The 26,598-nt window shown below is 21.1% G+C and overlaps 1 protein-coding gene across 1 annotated transcript; it reads left to right on the forward strand.

Annotated features, from left to right (window-relative positions):
• On the forward strand, positions 1–26,591 carry LOC552370 (neurofibromin). The gene is made up of 25 exons (XM_026446394.1): positions 1–196; positions 2,726–3,056; positions 3,180–3,398; positions 3,657–4,341; positions 4,626–4,896; positions 5,002–5,379; positions 5,558–5,744; positions 6,922–6,963; positions 7,138–7,211; positions 7,495–8,363; positions 8,969–9,270; positions 9,378–9,939; positions 10,109–10,657; positions 10,772–10,966; positions 11,315–13,403; positions 13,731–13,871; positions 13,935–14,193; positions 14,262–14,377; positions 15,188–15,304; positions 18,367–18,453; positions 20,690–20,892; positions 22,390–22,576; positions 23,147–23,403; positions 23,570–23,737; positions 24,970–26,591. Exons 1-24 carry the CDS (start codon positions 137–139, stop codon positions 23,652–23,654), a joined length of 8,265 nt encoding a protein of 2,754 aa, XP_026302179.1. The 5' UTR covers positions 1–136; the 3' UTR covers positions 23,655–23,737; positions 24,970–26,591.
• Positions 26,592–26,598: the final 7 nt, after the last annotated feature.

Raw genomic sequence — 26,598 nt, forward strand, 5'->3', positions numbered from 1 at the left:
AGAGAAAGAGCGAGTCGCTGCGGTGCTCTCTCGGCAGTCGACGTTCGTAAATGGCGACGTATCGATGTCGAATGCACGTAGCGAACTGATAAATCGTCGTACGTGATGACGGCTCGTCACTGAACCTCGGACGGCGATGGGCACACAAAAGCCGGAAGAATGGGCGAATTTGCTGATCACACGTTTCGAGGAACAGGTACATCTATGATTCGAACTATAAATCTGTTTAGTTTTCTTTTCTTGTCTTGTTCATCTTCCTTTTTCGTGACCGTTCTCTCTCTTTCTTACCTATTCTCTTCCGGTGCTTTCTCTCATTCTTTCTTACTCTTTTTTTATTTACTTTTCACTGTGTTCTTTTTAGTTCTTTATTGTAACTTTTTATTCTCAGCTTCTTTTTTCTATTATATCTTCCTTCATTATTAATTCATTGTTTTTCTTTCGTTTTTTAATTTCATCAATTGTATTAAAGAAATAGCAATTAACATTAGCAAAAATTATTTTGAATATTTAAAAAACCGGTAATAATTTAATTATTTACAATTAATAAATATACTCTAAATTATTTAAATAATATACATATTTAAACTTGATTAGATATAACTTGATTTTGTGTGATTAATATAATTACTATGTGATAATGATTATAAAGCAAGAAATTTAATTTTTTTGATAAATGAATATAAATGATAAGTTAAAATGATTAAATAATATTATGTATAATACAACAATGAGTTCTTGACAACAATTAGTTTTTTTCAATGTTAAATTCTTAATATTCTATTTGATTACAGTTGTATCAATTCTTTTTTTATTCTATATATATGAATCGAAATAGAATAATTAAATATTTCTACAAATTATTACAAATTTCAAAAGTAAAAAATCATTTTTTTTTCGAAATAAGTTTAATTAATTTAAAATTGTATTGTTTAATGTTTTTTTTTTATATCTCTCTTATATTTTTCTACTGAATATATATTTTATTGTTGTATTGTTTTCTATTTTGTTATATGACTGTTCGTAATAATGTTGTTATGAAGAACTAATATTTAAATATTATTTAAAGATAATGTTTATATTTCAATAATGTGTTAATATTTCAATAATATAATTGTATTTTACATTTTAAAATTTACTTCAAATGTAAAATAGATTTTGAATGACGCAACGATCATAAATCAATTTCATACATTAATGACATGTAAAATGGTATTTAGCATAGAAATTTCAATTATTATTACACCTGTTATTAGAATTGTTATTATTGATTGATATCATTATTCTTTTGAATGCATCGTCATTCGTTTGTTCGTTGATTCGTTCATTCATGGGAAGATGCTTTCTCGCGGTCTCCTCCCTCTACACGTCGTGGAGTCCACGGTTTGACCTTCGCCCCTTCTCCCTTTCCTGTCCACCCCAACAGATATTCAGTTAAGGTATATACAGGGTGTTCCAAAATCTAAGTATTACTTTAATGTGTTAAGAATATTTTAGTATTAATTATATTAAAAATAGCGTAATAATTTATTTATGATTTAATATGATTTTATGATAAATATAAAACTAATTTGTATCAATTTGCAATTTAAACAATAAATTATTAAAAATATATTAATTACATAATTATTTAAATTTAATTTTTTTATTTTTTCGATTCTCCATAATTATTGAAACAATTGAAGATACTACATTTTATAAAAATTTATATATATTAATTTCATATATATATAAATATCTATTTTATTATTTCTGATAATATTTAAAAAAAAATGATATATATAATTTATTATTCAAAAAAATAAAATATTTTGTGCAAAAAAAAATGTTATGAATTTTTGGGATACCCTATAGAGTTTAATTCCTCGTCCCGTAACCCCTCTGTACCTACACAACGTCGCTTCCGTCGTGTCACGGATACATGAATGAAAATTGCATTCACTTCGCGCACGCCTTATCGAAGAATTTGAATCTATGGTACATTTTAATATATTTACATGCAATCAAATGTTATTATATAAACATGCGCATAATTTTCAAATTTTATAAATTTTAATATAATTTTATAACATATATTATAACATTTCGATCGGCTATATACATATATGTGTGTATATGTATATATTACATACATATTTATAATAAATATTAATTTTAATATTAATATTAATTTTATTTAGACAAATTTAGACAACTATTTTTTGACTTCAACATGTTTCAATTTTTTGGTTTTGTGATTAAAATTTGTATTTATATAATTAAAAATAACAAAAGAAGAATAAAAATGTTAATAATTATGTTATAATTAAAATGAAACACGAAAAAATATTTTTTTCAAATATTTAAATATTTTTTCATGTATTTAATATTTTTTAAATTATATACATAAAATTTAATATAATTCATTATAAAAATATTTCATATTTTATATAAATAAGTATAAATACGTTTATTATAAAATTCAATAAATATGAAAAATATATAGAAAAATGTAATGTATTTAATATTCTATGTATTGAATATTTACAAATATTATTAAATTTATTGAATTTCATCATATATTTTTTATTCTGAATTAGTAGTTTGTATAAGTTTATTATATTTCTTATATAAATTTTATTTCTTATTTCTTATGTATATAATGAAATTATATATTTAATATTATATATTTAAAAATAATATTCATATATTTTTATATTAAATTTTGATTTAATTAAATTTTTTATAGTTGCCGTGTCACTTAAGTGGCTCTCAAACCACCCATTCTCATATGAACGAAGAGAGAAACAAAAAATGTTTAATACAAATTTCTCGATACCGTTTCTCTCTTGTGATATCCAGTCTCACTAAAATCCTTCAAAATGTTAATGAAATGGTGCCATGTATTGGAGGTCAACGAATATTTCATAGTACAGATCAAGATCGGCATTGTTATGAATCTATAATTATTATTTTAGACACTTTAGAAAAATGTCTTGCAAATCAACCAAAAGATACAGCTAAATTTGATGAGGCTATGAATATAAAGTTTTTGCTTAAAGAGATATGTCAGTTTATAGGTAATAATATTTTAGTATATAGTATTATATATATACATGTATTATAATTTATTAGTTTTATATTAAATAAGTTTTATATTAAATAAGATTTAGAAATATAAATAACATAATATTATTTTTTAGATGTACCAAATGATAGTTCACAAAATGCTCATTTAAAAAATTTGGCAAGCAAAGTTTTGTTTGCATTAAGTTTAAATTTTTTTAATGCTGTGTTTAACAGAATATCATCTAGACTTCAAGAATTAGCAAAATGTGGAGATGAAAATGTTGATTATAGTGATATTGAATTAATTCAGCATATTAATGTTGATGTGTGTAAATTAATAAAACTCTTAAATGGTAATTTTTCATGTTATAAATATTTGAATATTATATATATATATATATAATTTATATATATATATATATATATATATATATATATATATATATATATATATATATATACATTTGCATATATAAAAATAAAATAAAAGAATATAATATAATTAAATTATATAGAATATACAAATGTATTATAATATATATATTTGATATTTCTATATTTGATAATAATAATTTTATTATTACTATATTTATATATATATATTATTACAGAAACAATACAAAAATTTAAACAACTTAAAAAATCAGCCCATATAGTTCTTATGAATTCTTTGGAGAAAGCAATTTGGAATTGGATGGATACTTATTCACACGAATTTACTGATCTTCAGAAAAATCCTAATGAAGATCTTGGAAAAGCATGTGAAGAACTATTTGATATTCTTGATACATTTGCAGACAATAAAAAGGGAAGAGCTGCAGCTGTTTGGCCTTTACAAATTATGCTTCTGATACTTTCACCAAAAGTTTTGGAAGAAATAGTTAATGATTTTAGTACTCTCTGTTCACCAAGACATTCAAAGAAAAAGCAATTTATTGATAGTGTTAAAAAAGGCCTAGGAATGCATGGTAGTTCTAGTAGGCAGTTAGTGGAAGCTGCAGCAGTTACTTGTATTAAACTTTGTAAAGCATCAACTTACATCAATAATCTGGATTCAGATAATGTTATCTTTATACTTGTTCGACATGTTATGAATGATTTAATGGCACTACTTTTTAATCCAGGAAAAGTATTTTCTCGTGGTCAAAGCTTCGTTGCCCAAGACATCGACCTAATGATAGACTGTTTTGTTAGCTTCTTTCGCATTAAGCCTCATAACAACGAAGTACTTAAAGTCTGCTTGAACCTGAATTATCCATCGACATACCAATTTGTCTTGGTTAGCTCATTATACAAGTAAGAAAAAAATTGATCTTATACAATTATATTATAATTATATTTATAATTATTTTTTTTTTAAATATAATATTATATATTATTTTTTAAAATTTGAAAATATGAAGAATAAATAAAAGAATAAATTATAATTTATTTGTATTAAAAATTTAAATATAGTATAAATTTAATAAATATTGTATGATAGTAAATGTTTATATTCTAAGAAATATTATTTTAAAAAAATGTTAATTTTTTTATAATATTAAATGAAATATATAATATGAATAAATTTTTTATTTTAGAATTGTAACACAACCAAGACTGCCATGGTGGCCTCGAATAGATCTTCTGTATTCTCGTAGTGCAGAACTTAGGAATATGTTTACTGATATTTTAAATAAAGTCACTCAGAGTTGCATATCACATACACCATTGCGAATGATTCAAAGCTTAACACTTAAAGGTAAAGAACAAAATAAGTACAGAGATCGTGGAGAAGAAGTATCAAGTTATAGAAATTTACTTTTATGGATGGTAAAACTTATTCATGCTGATCCTATGTTGTTATTGAGTGTAAGTATAATTTATCTTAATTTTAATTTGCGAAGTGATTACTATATTTATATTAACATATTTATTTCATAAATAAATAACTTTCATAAATAACTTATTTTACAGAATCAAGGAAAAGCTGGTCATGAAATTCAAAGTTCCACTTTAGAACTAATTAATGGTTTAGTTTCTTTAGTTCATCAACCAACAATGTCAGACATTGCTCATGAAGCAATGGAAGCATTATTAGTGTTACATCATCCAGATAAAATAAAAGCATGGAATCCAGAAGCACCAATTAATACTTTTTGGGATGTTAGTTCACAAGTTCTGTTCTCAATTTCCCAAAAATTGATTCAACATCAAATTGTTAATTATACTTGTATTTTAAAATGGCTTAGAGAAATATTGATTTGTAGAAATGCTTTTCTTGCACAAAATAAAGATTATGCTAATGTGGGTAGTCAAATTGCTGTTTGTAAACAAGCACATATTAAACTTGAGGTATGTTTAGATATATAATATTTTAAAACTCTAAAAATATTATTGTATTTAATCTGTTTTATATCTGTTTACAAAGAGATTTAATATATTAAGAGATTTAATAAATTTAAATTAATTAATTTATTATTAATAAATTAATTAATTTATTAAATATAGGCTTATTATATTTATTTTTAAGGTTGTATTTTTCATGTATTTATGGAGTATTAATATGGAAGCAGTTTTAGTTTCAATGTCTTGTTTTGCATTACTTTGTGAAGAAGCAGAAATTCGTTGTGGTAGTGATGAAGTAGCAGTAACTTGTTTACTTCCAAACTATCATTTATATCTTGAATTGGCACAAGCTTCTACTGTGTTAATCACTGGTAAGTGTTCCAGGTATTATTCCAATTTATTCTGCATATAAAATAATTGTAATTTCCAGAATAGAAATAAAAGTAGAAATTCGAATCGAAAAATGATTAAAACTTAAATTTTATTTTATTTTAATATAAACTACAGGATGATTTTAGTTTTTTTTTCGTAAAATTTTGTCTACATATTTTGTCAATAAAAATAAAAAGAAATATTAAATATAAACATAGATTTTATGAATGCTTTAATAAAAATTCTATTAAATCTACGTAATGATAACGAATTTATCTAATTCGAAATTGGAATATATTATCAATATCTGTTTGATGTGTTTATATAAACATATTTCTTTGTTGATTGTTACAGAAAACTAATGTGATTTATATTGAAATTCTAAACTAACAATCTAATCTCTGTATAATTCAAACAAGATACCACTATTCGTATCATTTCGTATTTTATTAACTTTGTTTTATTAACTTTATGATAAAATATTTATATAACACATATTTTTATGTAATATATATTTTTTTAATTTTTATTTATAAAATATGCGAAAGTTTTGTGAAAAAATCTAGGATATTCTGCATATTATACAGAATGATTATATACTATATATGAATATTTTATATAATGATAGTCATGATCATGATAAAAGCAATCATAATAATCATTTATAAATACATTTAATATATCTGTAATTAAAAAAAATTTTATTTACTTATTTGTGTATTCTTAAAAATAAATTTTATTAAAAAAAAAAGTATAAGCTGAAATAAAAAAGTAAAAAAAGTAAAAAAATCATATGAAACTTATGAGTTATAATATAATATATAATATATTATATTAATATATGTAAAATTATGTATAATATTTTTTTTTTAATTTTGTTTTATATTTTTTTTATTTATTTATAATTAAATACATTTTACATAATGTTACAAATTATTAATAAAAAAAGGAAAAAAGAAGATTATTAAATTTATTATATTAAAAATTTTTAAGTAGGAAGAATTAATATAAAGTAACATTATTTTTTTACATTAATTTCGAGTCGGATATCTACTAACAATGATTTTACTTGAATTCAAACATTCATTCATGAATTTTTGAATTCACTTTGTATTTTGATTAGTATAACCCTTATATGGCTGCAGTAGAGTATTAAAGACCTTGTTACCATAACAGCCAGCGGGGAAAGTAAGCTATGCTATCACGATCATAATTATGGTAAGTGTTATTTATAACACTGTGTATAATTTAACTTAATTCAATTTTTTTGTTTTATTATTATTTTTATTTTAATTGTAATATACACTATATAATTATTTTATTTAATTAATAATACATTTATGATAACAATTTAATAATAATATATTTCATAATTATTCTATTTTTTTTTAGGACGTGCTGCTTTGCAAAACAGAATTATGGCCTTATTGAGGAAAATAGAACACTGCGTAAATGGTGTACAGCCTGTATGTATATATATGTAATTTAAATTTTATTTTTAAATAATATTTAAATAAATAATATTTTTAAAATATATTATAAATATTAAAAATAATATAAATAATATATATATAATATATAATATAAATAATATAAATAAAAAATAATTATTTTATAAATGAATTAGAAATTTTTTTATAATTTTATATTTAGAAATATTAGTATATTTTACTTAAATTTATTCAAACTTTTTAATCTAATGTTTATTTAATAAGATAAAATAATATATGTTTTTTTTTCTTTTTTTAGGCCTGGGAAGAAACGTTTAGAAATTGGGAAGTAACTTTACGGCAGTTAGTGAATTATCCTAAATCCAAAACAGAAGATAGTCAAATGGAATTTCATCGAAGTACAGGAAAGCGAAGAGCATCACATCAAAATTCTGAACATGAATTAGAAGAACAAATTAATGAATGGGCTAATATGACGGGGTTTCTTTGCGCTTTAGGTGGAGTGTGTTTACAGAAACGATTTCCAAATAGACCATTATCAGGAATAGCTCCAAATCCAGAACTAAAAAGAAGTTCAAAACAACAAGAACCTACATCTTGTTTATCAAATCCAAGCCAAGAAGCACAATATTGTACCCAATTTATTTATAATTTATTACGTCTATTGATTTGTAATAATGAAAAATTTGGAAATCAGATTCAGAAACATGTTAAAGAATTGGTTGGCCATGAAATGAGTCCTGCATTGTACCCAATATTATTTGATCAAATTAAAAGCATAGTCGAAAAATTTTTTAACCAACAAGGACAAGTTATAGTATTGGATATTAATACTCAATTTATTGAACATATAATATTCATAATGAAAAATATTTTAGATTCTAAAACAGATCAACCATCTGAATATCTTGGAATGACTAGTATAGAAGGAATGATGTTGGCAATTGTCAGATATGTTAGACATTTGGATATGACTGTACATTCTATTCATATTAAAACAGAATTATGTCAACTCGTTGAAGCAATGATGAAAAGACGAGATGATTTAGCATTTAGACAGGAAATGAAATTTAGAAATAAACTTGTTGAATATTTAACTGATTGGGTAATGGGTGCTACTCATCAAATTACTCCATCTGCTAGTGGAGATTTAACTGTTTATACACGGTAACTAATTTTTTATAAGGTATACATGAAATAATTTTTTTTTCATTAATAATATATTATAATAATAATTATTAAAACATGTACTATTAAGCATATATTATTACATTATATGAAATGAAAATGCACAATATATAATGAATTTTTAAAATACTTATCAGTATATACTTATATATTGATTCGTATTTATTTAAAAAAAAATATTGTAGTATATTAAAATTTTAAATTAATTAATATTAAACATATTAAATAATATATATATTGCATTAGTTGATTAGATTTTTTAAAATATAGATATTATATTTGATCTATTAGATATACAAATGTTAAAAAAATGAAATATTTATAGTAATTCATCTTATATTATTGGTTAGTTTATAATTAGTTTATAGTTAGTTTTAATAGTTTATATACTATTATAATATTATTATAATTATAATTATTATATTATAATTATTTAGTATATTATAATAATATTCTAATTATATTATCATATAATCATATATTTTATCATTATATATATATATATATATATATATATATATATATATATAATATTTTAAATTTGATATATATATATATATTTTAAATTTGATTTGATTTTTTAGAGATTTAGATCAAGCATGTATGGAAGCAGTTGGAGCATTATTACGTGGTCTGCCTCTTCAACCTGAAGAATCTGATCGTGGTGATTTAATGGAAGCAAAATCTCAATTGTTTCTAAAATATTTTACTCTTTTCATGAATTTATTAAATGATTGTAATGAAGTAACTGGCGAAGAAAAAGAAATTGTGTCTCAACAACCACGTTTAACCAGTGGCAAATTATCTACTTTACGCAATGCTACTATACAAGCAATGAGCAATCTTCTCAGTGCAAATATTGATAGTGGTTTAATGCATTCATTAAGTAAATAAAATTTATAATACTTTAATATTATATATAAATTAAATATTATGAATATTATACAAAATTTGTTAGTTTTTCAATGTTTTATGTAATTTGTATATTTATAGGTTTGGGTTATAATCCAGATTTACAAACACGAGCAGCATTTATGGAAGTTCTTACTAAAATTCTTCAACAAGGAACAGAATTTGATACATTAGCAGAAACAGTATTGGCTGATAGATTTGAGCAATTAGTTCAACTTGTTACAATGATTAGTGATAAAGGAGAATTACCTATTGCAATGGCTTTAGCTAATGTAGTGACAACAAATCAAATGGATGAATTAGCACGAGTTTTTGTGACATTATTTGATGCAAAGCACTTATTATCTTCTCTTTTGTGGAATATGTTTTATCGTGAGGTTGAAGTTTCTGATTGTATGCAAACATTATTTCGAGGAAATAGTCTTGGAAGCAAAATTATGGCATTTTGTTTTAAAATTTATGGTGCTAGTTATTTACAAAATTTATTAGAACCTTTAATTATGCCACTATTAGATGATCCTACTACTGGTTTTGAAGTTGATAGTGCTAGAATAGATATTCATGAAGATATAGAACAAAATGGTCGTAATTTGATTGCATTAACTGAAAAAGTATTTAATGCTATAGTATCCTCAGCTGACCGGTAAGTTACGAAGAAAAATTTAATAAATTAATATCAATATTTGTTCAAACTAAATTTAGCTATTATAGATACATAAATATAATGATTATTATTATTACTATATTAAAATAAAGTTTTAATATATTTCATACTTTTGTCAATTTGTCGAAATTTAATTATATTTTTCCAGATTTCCACCACAATTACGGTCCATGTGTCATTGTTTATATCAAGTACTCAGTAAAAGATTTCCACAATGTCCACAAAATAATATTGGAGCCGTTGGAACTGTAATATTTTTGCGATTTATTAATCCAGCTATTGTATCTCCTCAAGAAATGGGCATTGTAAATAAGCCTGTACCTCCGCATATTAAAAGAGGTCTTATGTTAATGTCTAAAATCTTGCAAAATATTGCCAATCATGTAGAATTTAGTAAAGAACAACATATGTTACCATTTAATGACTTTTTACGTGCACATTTCGAGATTGGAAGAAGATTTTTCATACAAATAGCATCAGATTGCGAAACGGTCGATCAAACTAGTCATCCAATGTCGTTTGTATCGGATGCCAATGTTTTAGCATTACATAGATTACTTTGGAATCATCAAGAACGAATTGGCGATTATCTTAGTAGCAGTCGGGACCATAAAGCAGTAGGTAGAAGACCTTTTGATAAAATGGCTACATTATTGGCTTATCTTGGTCCTCCAGAACATAAACCAATTGATTCACAGTTAGTATCAATATTTTTTTTATTACACAAATCACTATTTATTATATAATATTATATTATTATATGTACTATTTATTATATAATTTTTATGTATAAATATATTTATTTTGATAGCTTAATGTTTTCTTCATCTTACGCTCGATGGTCAAATATTGATATGTCATCAACTAATTTTGAAGAAATTATGGTGAAACACAATATGCATGAAAATGAAGAATTTAAGAGTATCAAGAATTTAAATATTTTTTATCAAGCAGGAACTAGTAAACAAGGATATCCAGTGTTTTATTATATTGCTAGACGTTATAAGTATGTATTTTATTAATTTATTACAAATTTGAAATTTCTTTTTTTATATTACATATTTAAAATACTATATTATTAAAATACATAAAATTTAAAATATAATATTAACATTGACTTAAAAATAAAGCATTTAATTAATTTTTATTAGAGAAATTTGAAATAATCATTTAAATTAATAATAATAATTAATTTTTAATAATTAATCATTACATAAATAATTTTTTTATATATATTTTTATATAAAAAAATATAACAAAAAAGTAACAAAAATAATTTATTATTCACAATTAGCTTTATTTTAGTAATAATTATTAATAATTTAGTATAATTTTGATTATGTCTTTTTTATAGAATTGGCGATACGAATGGTGATTTGTTAATATACCACGTTCTTCTTACTCTAAAACCATTTTGTCATTCTCCGTTTGAATTGGTTATTGATTTTACTCATACATGTTCAGACAATCGATTTAGAACTGAATTTTTACAGAAATGGTTTTACGTATTGCCTAAAGTTGCATATGAAAATATTCATGCTGCATATATTTATAATTGTAATGGTTGGGTGAGAGAATATACAAAGTTTCACGATAGAATCTTGGCACCATTAAAGGGTAATAGAAAAGTAGTTTTTGTCGATGGACCGAGTCGTTTAAATGATGTAATTGATATTGATCAACAAAAATTGCCTGGAGCTACATTATCTCTTGATGAAGATTTAAAAGTTTTTAACAGCGTTTTAAAACTTTCTCATAAAGACACTAAGGTATCCGTAAAAGTTGGACCAACTGCGATACAAATTACCTCGGCGGAGAAATGCAAAGTATTATCGCATTCCGTTCTTTTAAATGATGTTTATTATGCATCTGAAATAGAAGAAGTTTGTTTAGTAGATGACAATCAATTTACATTGACTATTTCAAATGAAACTGGCCCATTATCTTTTATTCATCAAGACTGTGATAGTATTGTACAGGCTATAATTCATATAAGAAATCGATGGGAATTATCTCAGCCGGAATCTGTATCTATTCATCCAAAAATAAGACCTAAAGATGTACCTGGAACATTATTAAATATGGCATTATTAAATCTTGGTAGTTCAGATCCAAATTTACGAACAGCAGCATACAATCAGTTATGTGCTTTAACTGCAACTTTCGATTTAAAAATTGAAGGACAACTTTTAGAAACATCTGGACTTTGTATACCATCAAATAATACTATATTTATTAAACATTTAAGTGAAACTTTGGCTGCGAATGATCCACATCTTACATTGGAGTTTTTAGAGGAATGTATACAAGGTTTCAGATTGTCAAGTATCGAATTAAAACATCTTTGTTTAGAATATATGACTCCATGGTTAAATAACCTTGTACGATTTTATAAACCGAATGACGAAGGAGGAAAACGTCAAAAACAAGTTACAAAAATTTTAGAAAAATTAATAACATTAACTATTGAAGAAGTGGAAATGTATCCAAGTATACAAGCTAAAATATGGAGTACAATTGGAAGATTACCTGATTTAATAGATACAGTTTTGGATAATTTCATTCAACGTAGTGTTACTTTTGGACTCGGCTCTCCTACTGTTGAAATAATGGCTGATACTGCTGTAGCATTGGCTTCTGGAAATGTTCAATTAGTGGCGAAAAAAGTGATAGGAAGACTTTGTCGAGTTGTAGATAAAACTTGTACATCTCCAACGCCATTATTAGAACAACATACAAGATGGGATGATATTGCTATTTTAGCAAGATACTTATTAATGTTATCTTTTAATAATTGTTTGGATGTAGGAAAACATCTACCATATTTGTTTCATACAGTAACATTTTTAGTTTTTTCCGGAAGTCTAAGTATGCGCGCTTCTACTCATGGTTTGGTAATTAACAGTATTCATTCACTGTGCACTTGTAGTTCTCCTTCCTTCTCAGAAGACACTCATCGAATATTACGAATGAGTTTGGATGAATTTTCTCTCCCGAAATTTTATTTACTTTTTGGGATTAGTAAAGTGAAATCTGCTGCGGGTACAGCATTTAAATCTAGTTATAGACATACAAATGAAAAATGGTTTAGCAATGAGCGCAGCGTTACAGGAACACATGATAAAGAAAGACTTTCGTTAACTAGTTTAGAAATTATTACTGATGCTCTTCTTGAAATCATGGAAGCTTGTATGCGAGATATTCCACAATGTGATTGGTTAAAAACCTGGACTTCTTTAGCAAGAAATTTTGCTTTTTGTTTTAATCCCGCTCTTCAACCTAGAGCTTTAATTGTTTTTGGATGTATTAGTAAAAGCATAACTGATCAAGATATGAAACAATTATTAAGGATACTAGTAAAAGCTCTTGAAAGTTTTAATGATATTACTTTGCTGGAAGCAATCATTATGTGCCTCACTCGATTACAACCATTGCTTAGACCTGTAAGTTATAATTCATTTATTAATATAAAAATTACATTATAATTCTACATTAATATACATTAATAATGTGCATTTTTAGTAAAGTTAAATTTTTTTTTTTATTTATTATCTAATTAATTTATTTGAACGATGAAATATTTAATAATAATAATTATTAAATATATAAATTTTATTAATGTGAAAATTTATTATGCGTTAAATAATTATATGTTATTTATTGAAATTTATATTACTATAAAGTTTATTATTAATTATTAATTATTAATTATTATTATTATAAATTAAAAAAAATTTAATTTAATTATTAATAATTTCAATGTTTTTAAGGAATCTCCTATACATCGATATTTATTTTGGGTTGCAACATCAATTCTTCAATTAGACGAGGCATCTTTATATGCATGTGGTTTAGCACTTCTTGAGCAAAATTTGCATACTTTAGATTCTCAAGGAACTTTTGATGATAAGGTAAAAATTTATGAATTTTGTTAAATTTCGTGAATTTTTATTATAAATAAATTAATTTTTTAGACATTGGAATGTGTTATGATGTTAACACGTGAACCTCTAGAATGGCATTTTAAACAATTGGATAATGCAGTAGGACTTTCTTTTAAATCTAATTTTCATTTTGCTTTGGTTGGTCATCTTCTAAAAGGATATAGACATCCTACACCTACTACTGTTACACGAACGGCTAGAGTATTAACTATGCTGTTAGGTATTGTCGCTAAACCATTTAGAAGAGATAAATTTGAAGTTACGCCAGATAGTGTGGCATATTTGTCTGGTAAGTTTATATTAATATTTAGATTTATTTGTGAATTTAAATTAATAATTATATTTGTATTTTATCAGCATTAGTATCTGTATCCGAGGAAGTACGAAGTCGATGCCATATTAGACATGCTGTTACTAAAAACTCAGAAGCTGGTAGTATAGATTGCCTTGATATTTTACTTCCACATAATCCAGTAAGTTATTTTTAAAAATATTTCTTTTTTTTTTCAATATTTGATATAATATATATATATATATATATATATATATATATAATATATATATATATATATATTAATTATATAATATATACTATTATATTATATTATAATATATTATAATTATTATTTTTTTATATATATATTTTATATATTATTTTATTTTTTTTTTATTTTTTTCTTTCACTGATTTTGTTATAGAAATAGTAATCTCTCACTTTGACTATAACCGAAAATTGAAAAAGAAGAAAGAGATAATTTAAATGAGTTTTTATTAATTAATAGAACTGTTATTAATCAATAAAATATATATTATAAATTTTTATAATACATTTTTATTAATAGAATTTTTTTATCATTCAAATTTTATTGTACTTGTAATATATTTATTTTACTTTTAATTTTTGTTTTCTATAATATAAATATTTATCGTTATTTAAAAGAAAATTAATAATTTAAAAAAATGATTTTTCAAAAATATTATTAAAAATATTTATCTTTATTATGTATAAATTTTTGAAAAATTTTTTAAATAAAATAAGAAGTAACTTTAAAAAATTAAATTGAAGATATAAAAATTCATATATCAGAAAAATTATTATAACTAATTTGTATAATGATTTATATTTAAAGAATGACTTTCTTGTTTATTATTTTTATTCATTAAAATAAAATTTGTTTTATTAATGAAAAAGAATATTAGAAAATTTAATGATATTTGAAAACAAATAACTTTAATAAATTAATAAGAAAAATAAATATAACATAGAAAATATTATAATGCAGGATACATCCAGTGCAACATCTAGTAATCCTACTAATCGTCGACAAAAATCATGGGATCTTCTCGATCAGTCTGCACTTACTCAAGCTAGACAGCAAAAACAATATTCAACACATCAGGTATGTTTTATTTATGTAATTAAAAATAAATTTATGTAATTAAAATTAATTTATAACAATATCATTTATTTCATAAAGTAGTATTACAAAATTCATATTTTATTTAAAATTTTCTTGATCATGAAAATAACATTTGAGAAAATTAAATTTACAATATAATATCTTTGTTATTTTTTTCTAAATATTAGAATGCAAACAAATTGCTTTTTATTGAAAATTATTATTTGTCATATACTATATATCTTAAAACAAAAAGAATTAAAAGTTTTTAAGCCAATTATATTTTATATAAGTGTGTAAATATGTGTGTAGTTTTTGATGTATTTATATATTTTAAATTGATTTTTTTATTAAATTTTTGTATGGAATGTATTTTTGTTTACTTTTTTTTTATATTTACTTGCTAATATTATTTATGCATTATGAAATAATTTTTTATTTTACATTTTTATTTTTATTAAAAAATGATTTAATTCTAAGATATTTGAAAATTAAAATTATATATAAAAATTAAATAAAATTATTAGATTGCGAATTTTTATGCAAATTTATATTTTTCATATTTTACATAAATGAAATAAATATAAAGGATATTTCCCAGATTTTTTTTTCAAATTTCAGCAACATATTTTATAGAAACAAAAAAAAACAAAAATATGAAACATATATAAACAATGTAATATAATATAAAATAAACGCATATAAATAATGATGTTTTCATTTAGATATATTTATTGATAAGGCTGATGTATTATATAAATATATATATAAATTTATCATAAATTTAATTTTTTTACAATTTTATCTAATTTATTTATATGCAATATTGAATCTTCATAATTAATTATTTCATTTACATATACATATATCTGCATTCCTGTTCATAATAAAAAATTCCTGGATATTTGCTAATTTTAAATATATTATTAATCTTTTAATTGTTAACATAGATTTGTAAATTTGTTTTTTTTTTTTTAATATTATTATCTAAATATTTTTTTTCATGTATTTTTCATAACGATTTCTTCTTTTATTTAATCGTAGATCACACAATCTTATAAAATTTGAAAAAATTTGAAAATATTTGATATTATGATACTATACTATATGATACTATACTATATTCATAGTATAATATATATTATATTATATAAAATAATGAAATCTTAAAATTTATATAGTGGATTATTTATTATTTTGATATATTTACAATATAATACAATATAAATTATTCTATTTACTTTTTTCAATGATGCACGTTATTATTATTGTTGATGTTCAACAGTTTAAAAGTAGATTTATATTAAAATTAATATTTTTTTACAAAAAATGGTAAATCATAATATTCATTTATTTATATTTTAAAACATATTGTTAATTTAGTCTAGTAACTTATAAATAAAATTGTGTTCTAAATTTCTAAATTTTTTTTTTGTATTCTAAATTTTCTTTTTTAGAATATTTGAATAAAAATCTAAAGATATAAGATAAACTAAAAAAAAATTAATCTTTCTTAACCGACCTATTATTTGAAATATCTATTAAATTAAAAAAAAAAAATAATTAAATTAGCAAAATAATTTGTTGAGTATTCATTTAATTTATAGCTATTCATTTTTAACAGATTGAGAGATTAAATATTACATTAAATATTACATTAAATATTACATTATTATTATATATTACATGTTACATATAATTTTATAATATCAGGAGACATTAAAAAAATATATATATATGTATATAAATTTTCTTGTTTTGTTTGGATTTTTTTATTACGCAAATCAATATTGCATGTGAAAAAATTATATAAAAAAGTCTATTCCTAAATCGATATTAATTTTATATATAAATAAAATGAAAATATAGATACATATAGATATCTCTTTTTATAAGAATATGTATAAGAAAAAATATCCATAAAAAGATGGTATAACATAGATTTGAAATAATTGTATAGAATATATTTTTATATACTTTATATATACATATATGATTTTCTTTTTTATAAATGTTTAATTATTATATTTAATTGTTATATGTTTATCAAATTAATTACTGTACGTTTTCATTGCATGTAAATAAAATCTATTTATAAAAAAAAGATCTATTTATAAAATTTACATTGTGTTTCATATTTCTATTCTATAAATTCTTAATAAAACATTTATGAATTTTTTTATTACATATTTTAGTCTTATTTTTATTTATAAAATATATTGGCGAAACTTATACGAAAGAATATCTGGAATATCCTATTGTTATTTATTATATGAACTTGTGTTAATTATTGTGATAAATTAATGATGATTCATTAATGAATTATTAATAAAATATGTAATAAATAAGTTTTTTTATAATACAAGTTATAATTTACTAATTTAATATTAAAATATAATATTGATTCATATGATAATATTGGTAAATTTAAATATATGTATTTATATATTTTAAATGCGTTTTAAATATAGAATATTTAATATAGAATTTAAATATAGAATAATCTTCATGTTATAATTTTTTAATTAATATACAAATTTTTTTCAGAAAAAAAATTCATGATTAAAAAAATTATTTTTATATATTATAATACAAATTATAATAAATATGTAATAAAATTATCGACATTTCACATATTAATTGAAAATTTGAACAAATTTTAATTGTATAAAAATCCGTAATCTAATGATTATATTATTTAATATTAAAAATATATTAAGATGATATTTTGAAAAATCTTAAATTATCTTGCAAATAATTCTAAACAATAAGATTGTTTAATTAATAAAGAAAAATTCATAATTTAAATTCAAGTTATTATTTTAAATATTTTTATAGCAAATTTTGAAAGAGCTGAATGCAACTTTTACATTAAGTAATATTCTTTATTTTTTTGTATTCTTGTATGAACCTCTGTTCACTCTCTCGATGTCTATACTCGCATCTGCCTATGTCTACCTTATCTCTGCCTGGATTGTATAAAATGCAATACAACTTGTCACTTCTAAATATCATGCTCCATCAATTTGTCCAAAAATGACGATATATACGTCATTAACAAGACTGGACGGATTTTATTTAAAACGCAGCGATCCTTTTCTGTACCAACTGCAAAGGAAACAAAATCAAGTGAAGAACCTGAACCGAAGGTATTCTTTTATTTATTATAAAACTTTAAATTATAAAATTTAAATAATATTTTTTTAATTTTTAAAAAAAAATTTTTTTTAAACCTAATTTTTTTTTGTTACAATAAAAACATGGATATCTGGTTTAAGTGAAAGCAATTAATTATTTATATAAAAAATAGAAAATGATTTAGAGAAAAATTATAGTATATCAAGAGTTGCATATTTATATTTATTTGATTTTGATAATTTTGAAAAACTTGAAAAATTACATTCAAATTTTTAAAAGAAATTTTCTTTTCTTTTCTTTTCTTTTTCTTTATTTTTTAAATTTCTTTTAATTAATAATGAGATATTGAAAAAATATTGAAATTTTTGATAAGAATGAAAAAATATATTCTTTTTGATGGTAACAAAGAAAAAATTGAAAAATAAAATTATAATAAATATATATTTCTCCAAACTGCATTCTGATGAACAATCAATTCCGTGGATTTTTATATGAATTATTTTATATGATTACGTACATGCATCCCCTTCTTCAAAACACATAAACTTGCAGAATTTTCATTTAATTAATTACTATTTGGTTTTTTTATCATTTTTGCGAAAATAGAGGTTGCATTTGCATTAATTCGTTAGAAATTTATTTCAGCTTTTAAACATACTAACGTAAAAAATGTAACACATGATTATATAAATATAAGAAATATGTAATATATGACCACAAACATCATTATTATGATGATTGCACTTTGAAATTCTTATGTACGCTTCAGAACTTTTTTTAAAAATTTGATTTAAATTGAAATTAATTTGTATATGGATACATGATAATAATATAAAATTAAATAAATAATATAAAAATAAATAAAAAATTATTAAATATAAAATAGATTATATCTACTATATTACTATATTATTATCTACTATATGATATTTATATTATAATTATTTACGTTATTTATTTTAATTACAAATTAAATAATTATTTAATTTGAAAATTAATTTTGAGATTTTATGTGTTTTTACAATTTTATTTTATTTATATTTAATAATTGTATCATAAAATGAATCTTTTTAAAATGTAATTAAAAAGCGATCTTTTTATAATTATTTGATTTTACTTATAGAGATATTCATAATATTTTAAAAATGAGGAAACATAACTTAAGAAATAATTTCAAACAACTTTTTCCTTTTCAAAATTTTTCGTTTTGATTTTATTAACGAGTTGAATTTTAAACAAATAAGTTCTGATATCATGTGTTAAAATATTTTATGTAATAATTTTATAACAATTCAATTTTTTATTAATATAAATATTAAATAAAATCTATTGATTAAATTTTATTAAATGTGATGATAAACGTAAGATTTTTGTCATTGTATAATACTATAAATTAATAAAATTAATTATATTATTTATAAAAGATGATTTTTATATCTTACTTAATAAAACAATATAATTTAAAATTACAATACTAATAATATATTGTATGTCTCTCTTTGATATTTACAATAATATATTGTATTTCTCTCTTTGATGCAACTTTTGATTGAAATACATTTTCAAATAATGAATTATACAATGAAATACAAGTAAAATTTAAAATAGAATTAAACAATATTATTTTATGTTATATTATTAAAAATAATTCTTTATTTTAAAAGAAATTTAATTTATATATATATATCAATGTAAAAATAAAAAAATAAAAGTGTATAAACAAATATATAGTTGTATAGTTCAACTATTTTAAGAATTCATTTTACTGCGATGGATATTTTTTGTATTAAAAATAATATATAGAATATTAATATATTTGTGGAATATCTTTAGAATATTGATTTTAGAGATTTAAAACAGACGCAAAATTGGTATATAGAAATGTTGATTAAGATTTATTTTTTTAATTATAAGCAATTTTATTTTATATTAAATAAAGCAAAATGAAAAGAAAGTGATTTCAATTAGAAATAGAATTATCTTTCTACTTATATCTTTATTCTAACATAAACTTCAATTGCTTATAACTTAATAAATAAATTTGAATTGACATTTTTGTATACTAATTTTTGATAATTGTTTTAATTTCTAGAATTAATATAATTTAAATGTAATCTATCAATATCAACAGTCTGTATATACAAAATAAAATAAAATGAAATAAAAATAACATTAATATAACATTAATAATATATATTAATATTATTAACTATTAATTTAATAATTATTATATAATGATTTATACAGAATCGAAGTGCCAGAGTAAGCGTGAGCAATGAAAACAATATATTACTGGACCCAGAAGTATTGACAGATTTTTCTATTCAAACTTTAGTTTTAACCGTGTTGGTAACTTTAGTTAAAAATTCAACGGACGAAAATGAACAACGGATTCTTTATGAATATCTTGCAGAAGCTTCGGTGGTCTTTCCAAAAGTTTTTCCTGTAATGTAAGTTTTCATTTCTTATATTTTTAATATATCATATATTGAAAGAATTAATATAGTTATTAACATTTTTAATAACATAATTTCTCTATTAATGTATTTATTTATCATATTAATTTAATTGATTATTTGTTTTAAAGTTTTCTCAAAATTCTCTATTTTAAAAGAAATTTAATTTATATATATATATATATATAATGTATATATATATATATATATATATATATATATATGTAATATATATATGTATATATATAATGTATATATATATATATATATATATATATATATATGTAATATATATATATATATATATATGTAATATATATATATATATATATATATGTAATATATATATATATATATATGTAATATATAATGTAAAAATAAAAATGTATAAACGAATATATAGTTATAGAATATGTAGTTTAATTATTTTTTAAAACAAAATGAAATTATTGAAATACAATAGAAAGGAATTATTAAATAACCACAAATAATAATATAATATTTTAAAATGAAACTATTAAAATTAAAAAATTAATGTAATAAATTTATTTTTTTTATAAATCATATTTTTTCAAACTGGTAATGAAAATTAAACTATATCTTTTATATGTATAAACCCAATCATAATTTCTATAAAATACAAAATATATTGATAAATGAACTCATTGGATGATATATATGTATATATAATGCATGTGATTATATAATATATGACTATAATATATTAAAATATTGAATATAACAATATAAAGATAGAATAACTCAAGGTAGCATAATCTTCAATTTTTTTTCATGTATCTAATATACATATTTGATGATAACGATGTTACTTATTCTTTATCAATGAAATTTCTTTAATAGATATATTTATTAAAATATTTCATAAATTATTCATGACTTTATTATAATATTTTTATATATGATGATATAATACAATTATAGAATATATCATTGTATTTAAAAAAAAAACAATTTCACAAATATAGTTTTTTTAATATTTATATATATTTCTTTTCCTAACATTTTTTCCTTATTTGCAATTGATAATTATATTTATAATGATATCTTTTTAAGAATTTGAATAAATAGCATTTTATAATCTTCTTTTACTTTGCAACAAATCTATACTATAAATAATATCATGCTATATTATATTAATTTTTTTTAATACGCGTCTATAGTATTAATAATATGTATATTTTACAAAATTCATATTTTCATAAATGAAACTTTATATTCATTTTAAATCTAATTATATTAATTTTTTAATTTATATTTTAATTCTTATTATTTATAAATTATATCTTATCTAGTATATAAAATAAATATACAAAACAGATTTCAAATATTAGAAATTGCTATTTTGCAGAAACTATTAAAATGATTTATTTATTTAAAATAATTTATAAATAAATCAATTATATATATATTTAGAAAATTTAATTTTGTAAAATTGTACATTATTTTGATTGAATTTCAATTTTTTTACAGTCATAATTTACTTGATGCAAAAATTAATAATGTATTATCTTTCTGTCACGATCAATGTATATTGAATTCTGTACAAGCAATTATACAGAATATGATCGCATGTGAGGATACAAGTCAACAGCAATTACATTACTTGCAAAGTTGTGGATTTGGAGGATTATGGAGATTTGCAGGTCCATACACAAATGTAAGAATACAATTGTAATTATTTAATACATAACTATTTTCAATTTATATATAATATATATAAATTATATAATATATATATATATATATATATATATATATATAAATTAATAACAATAAAATATATAAATTAATAAATATATATACAAATAAATATATATCTTTAGAATATCGATTCTAGAAACAAATCAAACAAAAAACGAAGTACAAAAATATCGATTAAAATTTATTTATTAAATTGTAAACAATTGAACAATTATTATATGTATTAGATATATGTATATGAATTAGATTTAGATAGTCTTATTTATCTTCATCATATTACTGTCTCGATCTTTCTTTATCTGACTTCATCTTATGCAAATTTAAAAAAAATTACTTATATACTTATATATTATTTATAACTGAATCAATAAACTTGAATTTTTATATTTTTGTATTTATTTTGATAATGTTATTATTCTATAATTTTTATGATTTTTAAAATTTTTATTAAAAAAGAATAATTTATTTAAATTTCTTTCAAAATTTTTTTGGCTTGAAATTTTATATTTGTACATATATGTTACAGTCTAATTGCACAGCTGAAAGTGCTCAATTATTTGTTAATTGTCTGGAAGCTATGGTGGAAACGTGTTTACCAGTAGATGAACCTGAAATTTTAAGCACTGAAATCCCAAGTGAAAAATTTAAACGATCCGATGGTCATTATTCAGATATTGCACAAAGAAGCAAATCTTCAACTCATGGAACTGATCGATCAAGTGCCCGCATTTTTTCGGATAGAATGGATGAAGCTTCTCATAATGCTTCTTTCGTTCACAGAGAGTAAGTAACTGATAGCTAATTAAAATATATTTTAAATATTAAAAATATGAAATAATATAATATAATTTTATTAATATATATTATTATTAGTATATTAATTATAAATAATAAATATATTAATAATATATTAATAAATTAATATAAATTTAATTAAAAAAAATTTTAGTCGCAGTATAGAAAGTAGAGATGTTTCATTGGATTCAAGCCAAGGAGAAAATATTACTAATAATAGTAACAATTCATTACCTTAGCGATTAATATGTGAATCCAAAAAACAATGCAGTAAACATGGACGAAAAGGACAAGTAGGTCGAAAATTACAAAGACAATTAAGGTATGTTATATATGTTATATATATATGTTATATATTTCCAAGTTGTAAAAGAAATTAAATTAATAATTAATAATAATTAATAAAATGATATAGAATTATATATTATAATTATATATCATTGCCGAAAAGGAGTTTCACGGAAAGACATAGAGGCAAGAGAAGTTCTTCGCTACTATTGCTTATCTTCATTTTAAACACTTTGTTGACAATCCTAACTTAAATTAGAAATAAAAATGTGAAAATAGTCTCCCACATAAATCAATATTTAATCAATCAGATCTTTTTTCTGCGAGACTTTTTTTCAGCAGTGAATAGTAAATATTTTTAGAAATTAAATATTATTTTTTAATTTTAATATTGTTAATTTCATCATTTATCATATGCATATTTTATTATTTTTAAAATTATTTATATAATTATAAGAATTAATTATAATATAGATTATTGTACTAAATATTAAAAATTTATAGAATTATTTATACATTTATACATATTTTATGATTATTACAAAATGTATATATAATTTGGAAAATAAGAGACAGAATAATTTTATTTTAATTTTATAATATTTTTTCATAAATCTATTATTATTTTAAAATAATTCTATTATATTTATTAATATTTATTATATTTTATAATATATTTTGTTTGATGCTAAATTCCGTATTATTTAATACAATGAAATATTATTATTAAATTATATAGTAATGTACATTTAAATTAAGAATTTTTATTAACAAAATATTAATTTTTTTTTAAATAATTTTTGCTATTTTAAATTAATTGCAATTCTTTATTGATATTTTTTTAGAAATTATTTATAACATGAAATTATTTAAGATATATTTTATATTTTTTTTTTATTTAAATCAGATATCCATAGATAATGCATTTTTGTTTTTCTTTAATGTCAATAATGTTCATCAAATTATTTTATTTTTTATTTACATAATATTTTATTTTTTTTTGTGTGTGTTAACTTTTGTATTACTTGTATATTATTTGTTATTTATTATTTAGTATATCATATGATTTTTTTATTTATAGTATTTGTTTGATTAAATTGAATTGTTTTAAAAGAAAATTATTTAAATTCTTGTAATTATAAATACATGCAAGAATCTTATATGATAAATGTCATATATTTTTGAATAAAAAACCATTTATATAATAAATATATTTTTAAAAAATCATATATTTTTATAATTTTAAAATGTATATTTTCAATTTAGAAACGCAAATATTTTGGCTCCGTGTTATTGCTGCAACATGTCGAATCAGTTTAATCCAATGCCGTCCACTTCACGTTAATGTACCCACTGGAATGGAAACCAATAAACGCAATCTGTTAATAGATATATTTGGTTATTAGCAAAATATTTTGGTAATTTTATTCTATTTACGTTTAATACAACGATTAATTATAAATTTGTGATAATATAGAAAAAAATAACAAAACGAGTCGATCTGTTTTTAATATATCAGAATTACTTTTGTATGAACAACGATTTTTGCAAGTAGAATTGTTTAAACTTTTACACTGTTTTTGTAATTCATAGTTTTATGGCAATAATTGAATATTCATGGATATTTTTATTCCTTTGCAACCAAATATTTTTATATCATAGAAAAATCTGTTTCTATTTCTAATAACAAATTTAATATAATCTCATGTTACTAGAATAAAATGATTATATAATAGTTTATCAGGGAAATCTTATTAAATGAGTTTATTTTTTGCTAATACTTAGTGGAAGAAACAGTATTTTCCGACAAATACTATGTTCCACTTAAATTTATTTACGCTAACAAAACGAATAATGAGAATATTATCTTATGGTGCGATAAAAAGAAGCATTAATCGAACGGAAAAGAAATGTGTGATTAATAAAAATATATTATGGGCACCGATAAGTTAAATCCTCAATGAACAAGTTCCGTTGAAATGGCAATGAGTGTTCAAAATGCCTGTGTAAATAAATACAGAACTTTTCTACGTGCATAAAGATATATTATCTCGGAAGGAATGTATTTATAAAAATAACCACGAATGTTCCATGTTATCAGATAGTAAAAGGAAAATGCAATTTGAGACTAGAATAGAATTCTGGATCAGTGCAAAATCCTTCAAACAGTATATCATGAATGAAAAACTTGTATTCCTTTCTATATTTATTCTTTGAGTGTGATTGTATTTCGTTTGAGAAAACGGTATATGTACATTTGCGTGATCGCGATCGCAAAAATTGTGTTTGTTTTGAATAGAATTTCGGGAGGGTCAGGAACTCACCTCTTGAATATTTTAATTGCAATCCCTTGCATTTGATCATTATTAATGAAACATACATATATTTTTATATTGTTAATGTTTAATAAATTTAAATAATGGGCTTTAATTAAGAATTGTTTCCTATTAATATAATAAAAAAGGAAAGAAATGCTACTTACTTAAATTAATTGAAGATATGCAGATATTAAAAAAAATGTATTGTAGATGTCGAAGAAAAAATTGCAAGGGATTGACAATACAAAGATGCTCTGGACCAGCATGCGACCGGTGCATTAAAGTTTCCTTTCGTCTCGGGAAGCTCGAGCAACCGAATGGTCATTTATAGAGTTCTTAAAATGAAACACCAATGATTCTACTGTCTACCACTTATTAAAGTACAAAACGAGACCACACGTTATTTTTCCCCGAAGTGTATAAAGACACAGGGGGACACTTTATTAGTAATTAGTATAAAAAAAAAAAAGAAAAAAAAAAAAAAGAAAAACAAACAAACAAAAAAACAAGCGATCGGTAACGATATAAGTGTCGATTTTTCTGTTCAATAACGGCTACGAATATGAAAAATACATTT

This window comes from Apis mellifera, linkage group LG2, assembly GCF_003254395.2.
Source record: "Apis mellifera strain DH4 linkage group LG2, Amel_HAv3.1, whole genome shotgun sequence".
NCBI lineage: Eukaryota > Metazoa > Arthropoda > Insecta > Hymenoptera > Apidae > Apis > Apis mellifera.

What these genes read in the sequence shown, in the direction of transcription:
- LOC552370 (XM_026446394.1), top strand. Translation starts at nt 137, where the DNA reads ATGGGCACACAAAAGCCGGAAGAATGGGCGAATTTGCTGATCACACGT. An exon ending in AAGCACATATTAAACTTGAG is followed by an intron (nt 5,380 to 5,557) that starts GTATGTTTAGAT and finishes TTTATTTTTAAG; the next exon opens with GTTGTATTTTTCATGTATTT. An exon ending in TGGTTTAATGCATTCATTAA is followed by an intron (nt 9,271 to 9,377) that starts GTAAATAAAATT and finishes GTATATTTATAG; the next exon opens with GTTTGGGTTATAATCCAGAT.